Source organism: Nomia melanderi, chromosome 8 (genome assembly GCF_051020985.1).
Source record: "Nomia melanderi isolate GNS246 chromosome 8, iyNomMela1, whole genome shotgun sequence".
NCBI classification, from domain to species: domain Eukaryota; kingdom Metazoa; phylum Arthropoda; class Insecta; order Hymenoptera; family Halictidae; genus Nomia; species Nomia melanderi.
In genome coordinates, this window is record NC_135006.1 from 2116552 (window position 1) to 2128568 (window position 12017).

At 32.7% G+C, this 12017-nt stretch overlaps 2 protein-coding genes across 3 annotated transcripts in view; one reads left to right on the top strand and one right to left on the bottom strand.

The window, feature by feature from the left end:
• Positions 1–4073, bottom strand: part of LOC116426465 (uncharacterized) — a 65638-nt gene extending 61565 nt beyond the window's left edge. The window contains exons 1-2 of one of the 2 annotated variants that reach the window (XM_076369962.1): positions 3942–4073; positions 775–902 (exon numbers count right to left, since the gene is read on the bottom strand). In XM_076369962.1, the coding sequence (XP_076226077.1) occupies positions 775–902; positions 3942–3975 (162 nt within the window). In that variant the 5' untranslated portion in view covers positions 3976–4073. The remainder of the gene's footprint in view (positions 1–774; positions 903–3941) is intronic. The other variant, XM_076369963.1, reaches the window with a different exon arrangement.
• The window catches only part of gukh (NHS actin remodeling regulator GUK-holder), a 167572-nt gene that overhangs the window by 81965 nt on the left and 73590 nt on the right, over positions 1–12017 (top strand). The gene's annotated exons all lie outside the window — the stretch shown is intronic.

The following is a 12017-nucleotide window of genomic DNA, read 5'->3' on the forward strand; positions in this document are numbered from 1 at the left end:
ATGACTTCCTTCCGCAATTTGTTTTACATTCGTAACAATGCTGCCCATTTCTCCAATAGCCTATAGGCACAATGCTCCGAAATCACAATAACACGCACGGTTCGTCCTAATTGCTCCGGAAGTTGAATTTCTCTCTCTTTTTATTAATTGAATTTAACCCTTTGAGCGCTGAGAACTCCCAGCTGAAATAAAATGAACGTAATACTTTTGTCTATTTACAGGGGAACCTTTTCAATCAGCGCATTTTGATGAAACGTATGTGAAACATAGTTCTCAAGAAAATATTCGAAACGTATTTTTTCTTATCGGCCAGTATCCAGTTTGAAGGGGTGAAAACACCCCTGAAATTTCAGGGCTAAAAGTATAGTTTCTAGAATATCTCTGAAACTAGTGGATGTAGAGAAATTTTTGTTTCAAATTGTTCACCTCGAAATGAACAATTTAAATTTCTTTTATATGTATTTAGATTTCTTTAGATATTTAGAGTTTATATATTTAGATTTTATACATTTTGATTTCTTTACATGTTTAGAATTTATTTTGGAAGTATTCTTTAGAAAATTTTTTAGAAAATATTCTGTAAATATTCTATACTTGTAAAACAATTAGCTAGAGTGTAATCATTTCCCGAGAATTCGTCGCATTTCATGAGACAACAAGTCTGTTCGTACGTTGTAGCAGTTCTGTCACTGTCGAAACCTGGAAAAACGCTTTCCTTCCCAAGCTTCGTTTTGCCCAACCTTTTCTTTTCCTTATTCTTATTCCTACGCTTACCTCAAGGCTTCGTGCAGGCCAAACCAATGTTACTTCGTACATTTGGCAACCAGATCTGTACGAGTCCGCAAACTTTCGTCCGCTAAACTGAACGGTGAACTGGCTGTAAGAAAGTCCCGCAGAAAATACTGCAGAAGCAAAGAAAGAAAAGCTGTTTGAAATCTGCTCGAAAGGTGTGTCAGCATTGTGCATTGTGAAGAAAACGCGATAAAAGCAATACTTGCAATCTCTGAAGAAATTCAATTGTTTTCGTTAGGTTATTTCATTACTGAATTCATGAAACCTTGATAAAATCTCGATTGTTTAGTCTAATCAATGAAACATCCAACAAATCTTCTAAATAAAAATTGAAGAAATTAAACCAAAAATAGTTATTGAATTCCTAAATATACACATATTTATAACTCTTGATTAGTGCGAATAATAAATTCCAGAAATCGATCCCGTTATTCGAATTTACATTATTTGAATATTTGAAATATAAGAATTGGTTATAATTTAAAGAAACGTGTACAACTAAACATTTTTAAATATACCTTGTCATGTATATTTGATTAATTTATAATAATTTATAACAATGAATATGTATATTATTTTACAAAGCGTTTTTTTTTAACTTGAATTGCACTTTTCTTAGCTTTTTCTTTACTTTTTCTTATGTTTATACATCTAAGGATAAACTCGCAGTATTTTGTCGAATAATTTATAATTTTTATGACAAGTATAGCAACGCATCTTATTGATCTTCCGCGCGCTTCCAATACGGAAGCATACTCGCCGGTATGCGGCATCCGCAATGTCGCATCGGAGAGAAAAGCAGAAGAATGGAAAGGAAATGCAAATTGTACGAGTTTAAGCTGTTATTATGTAAATCAAATTTCCGAATATATCCATCGACGTAACTACAGTTAACCGCTGGATTACAATAGTAAATTCAAATTGAATTTACTTTAAATTCTTCGAATTATCAATCACTATGTGAAATACTTTTAGTTTTCATTTGGTTATAGAAACAAGTGTAACAATGTCAGGCGTTTCTATTTAATTATCAACTTACCTAAATTAGATAAGATTAAACAATAACTAACATAAAATTAAATTCAAATTCAAATTCAAATTCAAATTAAATTTATAATAATTTATACTAGATTTTTAAATTAAATTTAAATTTGAATTTGAATTTGAATTTGAATTTGAATTTGAAAGTGTTTTTATCTGTTTTAGAACTGTGGTCCTGCGAAAAAATAAATATTACAGAAGCAATACAAGCTTCTGATTTCTCAGAAATAAATATTGAATTTACCAGAACATAGCAGGTTATTTATGATACTCTTAATATATGCATAATGTATATTGGATTCTGAATACTGAATACTAAATGTGAGTTCTGTATGTTAATCGCTAAATATTTGACACGAGACGCTGGATGGTAGTTACACTTACCCATTATGCATAACTGTAATACTTCAGGAATGTATTACATTCTAGATATGGAAGTATAAATTCATTGACTTGTATTTATTTTTACAATACTGTCTCAGCAACGATGTCATTATTGTCCTTAGGTCAGGCCATTTTCGTTAATGCTTTTATTACGCTGTTCATATAATAATTTTCAGTATAATTTTCAATATAATTCACAAATCTTATATAGGCAGACTATGATTTGCTTTTCATATACATATGTCACTAGATATTTAAATTTTATCGAAAAATCCTAATTCTTCTCCTGGATTTTTCTCTGATTGATATTAACACCAGGACTACCGTACCAATCATAACGATTAGTTTCAATTTACTTCGCAATTATTGATATCTTAAAAGCATTGAATATTCAAAATGATTGGAAAAATAAATAGTTTCACTTGAATACTATAACCAATGCCTGAAGAAACTGAAAATAATCTATGGTATCGATTTTTATAGGAATTACGTATCAATTATATTAAATGCTCAATAGTTCTAGTGTTAAATTTTTGAAAAACCACCAAACGATTTCCCCTCCGTTGTCCCTAATAGCCCAAGAGGTTGCCGCGATATAAAATAACCGATAAAGAAGAAGGAAGATGACGAAGAAGAGGATGAAAAAGGAGAATGTTGGTTCGCTGGTGAACGGCGACTACCGGCTTCTTCCACTGTTGAGCGAAAGTTCAGCGAAGCGAACCGAGGGTACACGAAGCGCGTAGGAATAATCACGTGCAGGACAAACAGACCTCTGGCTCCATCTACCATACCCTTCGTATTCAAACACGTGCATACCTATTCGAACGTTCCAACATCTAACCTTGAAACCATGTCCACGTTATTTTTAACACATTGCGTATCGGCTAATTATCAGAAAATTAAATTGTACGGATTTTCAGTGAGATCTACTTATATTACTATCTATAAAAAAAACTTTGGTATCATATTATTATGTAATATATTTTAAATGGACAATTAGTTCTAATCAAATTTAATGTTTCTTTAAATGCTGTGGTAATTATCAAAGTTATATAGCTAACAGTCTTTATATAAAAATGAGATTTCTCGTTACCAGTACGTAATGTGTTAACATTGTTTGTTTATAGTATTTTACAGTTGGAATATACATGGTGTCTCCAATAAACAGACTGGCTAACGATACGTCAGACTTTTCCTAATAGCATCACTATAAGCTTATTTAGACACTTCATCTATTTAACTTGAAGAGAAGGATGGCACCTGTGGATCTTAACTATTCTTATCGATACGATTTATTTAAGTAAACTAATTGGGAAATGTAAGGTTATAGAGGATGTAAGAAAAAATGGATCAACTTGTGAACTATGTTTACGTGTAAATGTATCAATAATTAATCAGTTAAGAGTATAAGGACAGCATGTTAACACTGAAACTATGAAGCAGTTAGAGTGATTTATTTCCAATTTTTGTATGAAAATTATAATAGGTTTCTTGAGATTTGAAAGGTCTTCTAGTTTTGTATCTGTACAGATCCACAAATTAAATGAAAAATCTTTCGTAAAAACATCTTCATAATTTAAATACTTGCAAAATAAAAATTCTGAAGTGGGTCAATTTGACCTGTCCGGTAGTTTTAGTGTTAAATAAATATAAATATGAATATAAATATAAATGCAAAAATTAACTGTGCTTATATTCTTAACCATAGTTATTGGTATATTTACCTGACGTTTCCAAAGAACCAGCAACATTCCCCATAAATGGTGCTTCAGATCCCCTTCGCCCAATTTGGTGACACAAACGTCAATAGTTCAGGCACGAGTTTCACTTCTGCAAAGATACTCCGTACCTATAGTTTAAAGCCTAAATAGCGCATCGAAGTAGCAGTGACGCGTTGTATCTCTCGAGACCCATGGTTAGGTAACACTGGTTAAAGTCGTTTTCTCCGAAGACCTCGACAGGTTACGTCGCATTCCCTCATCCCATAATGAACAACAGTAGAACGTCGATTATACGACTTTCGACTATCCAAATGTTTAATTAGAAAGTTGTTTAAAAGTTTAATTCAATTAACCCTTTGAACTCTGTAGGCTCCAATATTGCACCAGTTATAATATTAAATATTTTAATGAATCTTAAAGAAACTACTCTAATATTATTAGATTTTCCACGCATCCAAATTTTGAACTGAGAAGGAAAATAGAAGATCGAAAAAATATAGCATTTCTCATTTTCGCTAGGGATACTGTAAAAATTAGTTGCAGTTGCTGATAGATTACAGAACCACCTGGAGTGCTAAGGGTTAAAAAGTTAATGTGATTTTAAAAAGTTTCGTTTAAAAGGTCATTTAGATTTAAAAAGTTTAATGTAAAAATTCCTTTCGATTTAAAAAGATTCATTTAAAAGTTAACCATTTGAAAAACTTGAGGTTTTAAAAAAAACGTGTTTCCATAGCATTCGGAGTAAAACGATCTCAAAGTTGAAAGGAATTGTATCAAAAATTCGACAAGACATTCCATTTCGTTTTTTTCTCTCTCACTGATCCGTTCATTTCTATGTGTATACACGCGAGACTTGTGAAATAGAAACGAACCGACTTAAATAGAAGAAAATGTTCTGCTCTGTTGACACAACTTTCCACGAACTTGTTCCAAAGGCAAACTTCCTCCTTATCGCAGCTACGAACGTGATACCACACCTTTCGCGTTATCGATTGATCGCAGGACTCAATAAAGCCGCATTCACACCACCTTGGCCCAACGGATATGGAGGCCATGTGGCTTTTCCTAATATCTTTTCAAGCCAGTAATCAGAGGGTAGCTAATCCACTCCATTCAATGGAAATAATGAATAATACCTTGACTGCCACGTCATTCGAATTCGATTGACACCATTCTTTACGTAAACTGAAACGATTATTCTCTTGGCGACGTATCAAACCAACCGAGTTTTGTTGGATGTGTTAGATATAAGAAGAATAGTAGAATAATCGTTGTGAAGAATCTGGAGTTTTTAGTATCTGCTTCATTAATCTCTTGCCCTACAATGTCGTGTCAGACTCATGGAGAAGGTTCCTATTTGTTTAACAATTATAAATGTCATTCAGTTTTTCTGAGTACAAATGAAATATTTTTCTTGTTTTTCTAATTAGTATGGTCTAGAGTAAATCTAGACATCGAGGGAGCATGGAATTTTTTACTTTACTAACATTAACGAGAAATAGTTCTAATTAGTGCGACTGCGAGATTAAATCGTAGAGCAAGGGGGCAAGGAAACTGTTTCGATTACATAGGAGTTTCGATGAGTGTTTATTTGTCAGATTTCGAAAATCGAACGTCTTTTCTATTTTTTTTATTTTCCAAGAATTTTTATTATTTCTCCAGTAGAACATTTGGCAAATAGAATTAGTATGATCAGAACAAATTTTACAAATTTGCGAATTCTTTTTTATTTAACAGATATTTATTAGATAAATCTAATAATCTCGGTTTCCACGTATACGATTTATTTTCTATCACTTTATTTGATTCTCTATTACCTCTTCTGCAACTTATTCCATTATATTGAGTAGTGCCGCGATTAGTTTATGTTTCGTAGTGGAGCACTCTGAAAAATAGATTTTATGCATTTGAAACGTTTCTTAAGTAACGAATAGTACTGAAAATAATTGAATTTATACATTAAAATACACCCTCCGTATTCTACGTTTAGATATTTTATTTTTGGCAATAAATAGCATTGTTATATTATTTACTGTTGCCTTTTTAAATCATTTTCTCAGCTTTTATACCGTTGTCAGTATGGTATATTTGTTTATCTGTCACTTTCGATCCCTAGACTGCCGGATAACCGGAATTTTAGTGTACTAGGAAATGCTTTTAACTTTATTAAAAGTGCCATTCCTTTAAAAGCGAACTTCCATAAGATTAACTAGAGATATCGATCCGGCGGTAAGTGATTTTCTGTAAGTGGAAACGTCACGTTTCACTTGAAGAATCCTTCAAATTTCTATCAGATCTACTTCCTGTATTATAAAACATTACTGCATACTAACTTTTAGAGGACTGGCAACTTCTTGTTTGATTACGTTGAAAAGAGGACGTGGAAACAAAGATTCTTGATTCATAAAAGAGAAACTTCACCCTAAAACTACCAAACGAGTTAAAATGGCCCATTCCTGATTTCTTCTTTTCGGAATTATTACAATAACGGACGTTTCTCTAAGAAATTATTCAAGACATTGTTCAAGAGTCAATTAGAGTCTCGATAGACGCACTCTTGGAGTTTCTATAGGGAAATTCCAAAAAGTCAATTCATCTGCTTGGTTTTAGCGTTAACTAAAAACCTGTAGGTTCGTTGGGACAGAGATTCGAGAACCTATGACTCTGCCAACAGCGCTACCGACACTGTTACGTTACGGTCGTGTATTTAACACATTGATGACCGGTAATTTCACGCAGAAGCTGTTCCATGTTACCGGTTATTATTTTGTAATTAAATATGGAAGTGATACAATCTAAATAAACTTCAATATACTTCATTTATACATAATGAATTGAAATGAAACTTTGGTCATATCTTTTATATAGCTTCGAATATTTCGCTATTGCAACATTCTACATTGTTCTGCGTTTAAAAAATTGAAATAGCTAATGCCAGTGTAAACACGAGTTAACTCGCGATCGGTCAACAACGTTTGGGCATGAAAACACGAGTTAACTCGTAACTGATCAACAATGTATTAAGTATCTCCGGAAATGAAAGAGACATGTTTCCCTTGAACGTTTATTTTCGTGTAATTTTATATTTCATTTAATCACTGCAAGATTTCAGATTATAAGTTTTCGATTGAATTAACGTCCCGGCTTCGCGATGTAGCGTTCAACGTGTGCGGTGTGTTATACAGCAAAGCCACCCTTTTATGATCAGAGCTATGTGCTTGGGACTTGCTACAAGTGGAAATCTTCCCATAATCCTCATTCGGACACCATCCTTAAGATTATTCTTCAAAATCTTGGAATATTTTATATTTAACAAGTTTACCGTCGATAAACATTAAATTTCCTATGGCATTAGCTACCGTATAGTCTTCGATAATAACGGAGCCTTCTGCATGTTTTACTGTCCGATATAAATTCTGTACTTTTAATTCTATATTTAGCCTTCTTCGTATACGAATTGATGAAAAAAGGGCTCGTAACTTCTAGAGTAGATGATACTCGTTGAATAATAAAAGACAGTTTCAAGAAACGTGGGTCGAAAAATTAGTACGGTAAGGTAAATATGGAAAATATGTAGCTCGACTCATTAAAAATTAACACGTTGACTGCCACGAAAAACTTCAGCGATTTATGTATCACTTATTCATTTGTAGCAAAAATAAAAAGGAATAATTGTAAATTATTTGGTATATAATCGTTAGATTATACTATGATCCAATAATTGCGTTATCAAACATTTTCATTCGATGCCAGTTGTCTTACGAATTGTAATTGTTTTCAAGTAATTTGAAAGCTCCGGTCATCGATGATCACCGTGGCAGTTAACGTGTTAATGTTCAATGCACTTTCACACACAGCGAGTTTATCACGTACACCTAACCCTCGATTTACACGGCAGATTGGTTCCCCGAAAATGCCGTGTAAATTAAAATCGTGTAATTCGAGTCCGTAATTCACATTGGAAAGAAATACACATGAAATAAATTCAACAAATCCATATGAAACAGTAATATTTACTTTTCTGTACAATAAAACACCATATACATATTTTGAAATAAGAATTCATTGATCCAACAAAATTGCATGTGTAAGTCATAAAACAAACAAAAACTTAATATAGTTTTTCCATTTGTCCAAACTGGCCGTGTCAAACTGAAATGCAAGTGCCATCTAAATTCTCTCGTTCTTTTTCAACCGTGTTAAACCGAAAACGTGTAATTCGAATGCCATGTAAATCAAGGGCTAAGTGTATACGAAAATATGAGGAAGCAAAAAAATGTGCAATGCCCACCACTAAAATATTTTGTAAAATGACAAACGTGTTTACTTTAGTATAAAATAATAAAATACTTAAGGAAAGATATATTGAAAAATCTTGTTATATATCTTTTTTAATTAGAAATAATTCTTGTAGTTCATCCTGCCATCATGTTCTGTGATTTAGTACTATATAGTTCGTTGCATCAAGGAAACTTTCGCAGACTTCGCTATCAAAACCGAGCAGCGTCACTGAAAGAAGGTTATGAGGGTGTTTAAATGTCCTGTCACAACGACTGTCCATAATCACGTTTGACTTACACGAGGTGAGAATAAGTGTCCTTGAGCTTTTGTCCCTTTGTCCGGCCGTCTGCAACGGGCAAGTGGCGTTCAAAGGCGTGAAAATTTGATTCAGGATGATCGATCGACTGATCAAACAATAAAAGAGTCTCACGAAACGACACTGTGAATGGTCACTTTGACTGTTACTGTTACTCATCAAATATCTTTTCTATGGAACCGGATTAACTAACTACGAATGACAACCGTAGAATAATATTGAAAGACATGTGTCACCATCTTGAACGTTTTATAATTCAGCTCACTGGCCAAATCGATTAACACCACTTTTCGAAATTGTTTAGATTTTATATGATATTTAATATAATGTAATTAATATAATATGATTAATATGTAATATTTAATATAACTTTTACATTAAATATGAACTCAAATACATTTAAAGGTATATTTAATATAGATTTAATCAGGACTGGGTTTCGTACCACGAAATAATTAAAAGTCTTTTGATCATGACGAACTTGCAATAATAATAAAAGTTACTTCAAGAATATTCTATTCTATTTATTTTTCAGATTTGTTATATTGGAGCTGTACCTGTGTTAATTACATAAAAAACATTCTATGATGACGATTTGATTTTGCATTTAAAGAGAAATTTTCAAAATCAATACATAACATATATAATATCAGTTTTCTTGACTTTTTGTTTTGTGAAGTTAATCGATTTACCTAATGAGTGTCTCATATACTAATGGTCTGAGATGCAATGTGAAGGCTGCAACGCTGCATTTTGATAAAATGTTAAGTTGTATAAAATGTAATCAGAAGAACTAGATAAATGAACATAAATAGTCCATTAACATTGATGATGCTATCAAAGAAGATAAATATACACGAACAGTGTATTCCACTGTGGTTGGCGCATGACCATAAAATAAACTGTCGACGTGCGACCATACGACTGCATTTGATGGCTGTCGACTATAATCGATGATCGTAGCAAAGAGATTAATAATGGGGTCATCACTATAAAGACATACGTCTATAAGGTGTATAAATGTTTTGTTATCTTTGTGTCCCATACACAGGGTGTCTCAACTGAATAATATCAACTTATAGAATCATTAAATATTGTGGTTCGAATGGCTTGGGAACATGTGAATGGCTCGGGAAAGGAGTACAGTAAATGCAAAACACTTTTTCAAGATTAAAAATAGAAGAATTTTAATGGTATCTTTTCTCGTAGAAAAGTATTTATGTTTTTGTCCATATCATTTCGTAGTGGATTACAAAATTGCATTCAGATAATTCCAAAATATAATGATAGATAAAGAGCACGAAACGATCCTTTCCAGAGCATACGCAATATTAGAGCTCCTTGCTGTTACGAATTGAAGTAACGTCCATTGGGAGGAGAGATTATTAAATCTCGTGTTATTAACAGGCTACTGAGCGAATGAAAAGATGCTATAGATATTTCTATCGAATGATTTGGGTAAATTAGAATTAGGATATAATTGTTGCCGAAACCATTCTTAATTGGCAGCTGTTATCATATGTTCTAAATAGAAAATTTTTAAGCCGTTGAATTGGGTGCATTGGATATGCACTTTAACCAGTATGCCAATTCTAAAAGATATGATAAATTGCATAACTAGAAAAAGAGAAAACAGTTAACATAATATAAATTGAGAACGTGGAAAATTCGTTTATTTGTCCTCTTTAATTCTGTAAATATTCATTTCTCGTGATATAAATGAGTTCCGTTTACAAATTACTTAGGAGTTCCTATTAGGTGACATTTTTTCAAGTCGCTGTTTTTCACTTTATTTACATATTTTACCGTAGTTCGAATGCATTTAAATTTTATCATTGATATCGATCAGTGCACGAATGTTTATTAGTTTCTTTGTGTTTCGATGCAGGTTTCATTGAAAAAAATCCATATCTCTCGTTTTGACAAGCTTTCCAAATCAGGCGTTCCATCCTAAATGCCATTAGCCTATGATATATGCAATTATATTACTCAAAGGAATATTAATACTACAACTACCGGACGGATCAAATCGACCCATTTCAAACTTTTTGCTCTGCAATTATTCAAATGACTAATGCGCATTTGCGAAAGATTTTCGATTACCACTAGATTTACGGGACCCGTCAGTTTGACGGATATTGAACTTTTTAAACATTATTTCGTAACAAGTTAACTCGATTTTGATTGATGCAATTTTGCGAATGCTCAATGTAATTCTCTGTTCTTGAAATACTAATTTTCGTAATCTATATAAACAAACATATACTCTTTTAGGAACGACAGAATGAAGTATAGAATACATCTCCGTAAATCTAGTGTTAAATCTATGTACCTGCACAGATACGAGACTAGGCGACCCTTCGAATCTCAAGAAACTTATTATTCTAATTTTTATAGATAATTAGAGATTACTCAGTCTAACTGTTCGGTAGCTTTAGCATTAAGAAAGCAATCTCCATTCACATTTCCGCAGGAACAGTATTTTAGCCCAGTTAGCGTTATTAACCCTAACCGGACCACGATGCGACTTTGAGTCACGTTTGAACCTTTTACTTCAATTTTTTCATTATTTCATATTGCATTTCCAAAAGTTTGTTTGGTCTTTTAAAATTTAGACCCTATAAACAAAAACAATAACATTTCAATCATTCGTTTTATTCTCATAAGTGACTGAGAGTCACATTGTGGTATGACTCTTTATAAAAATACGTGGTACGATTAGGGTTAATCCATTAAATCCCAGTGATCTATTAATAGATCACTCACTCTAAATTGTTACAAACAATTTATTTGTTAATAAATAATGTATCTAATGATTAGGATAAATATGAGTTAGTATTTAGAATGAATAAATTGAATCAGACGTTATTTCCAGATAAAATTTATACTTCAATTAAAGTTTTGAAAATTTACAAAATGGTCTACGATTGCACTGCTGCGAGAAATTATTTATAAAATTTGAAATAACAAAGTTAAAATTTTTGCAACTTGGAATTAATAAATGTTTCCAGAATAAATGTTTCACTATTTTTCCAGGATAGTATGGACACTCGTTACTCGAAATACAAAATTTCATCTAAAAATTAAAAAAAAAAATTTCATAGGACTTAATGGGTTAAATGAGTCTACAACTCTTCGACACGAGCCTCCCTCGTCGTTATATGGGAAGGGGTTAACCGAAGTATACCTGTGTTCTCTACGTATCGAAATCTAGCAACGTTTCATCGTTCACAGTACGAGAGAAATAATTCATACCGATTTTTCATTCTCAGTCGTGGCAGTTTACATTGTTTACGACGAAAAGAGAGACAATTATTGCTTCTCGTCATCGCCGTGTCGGCGACACAGTTTTCCGAGTACAATGGAGTCGCGGGATAAAAGTGGAAGAAATCCCTCGATCGCGATCATCGTCGGTACCGAATACACGATACCATATGCACTGTACTCGGTTGAATCGAGGGTCACTGTACTGTGTGGGCTGG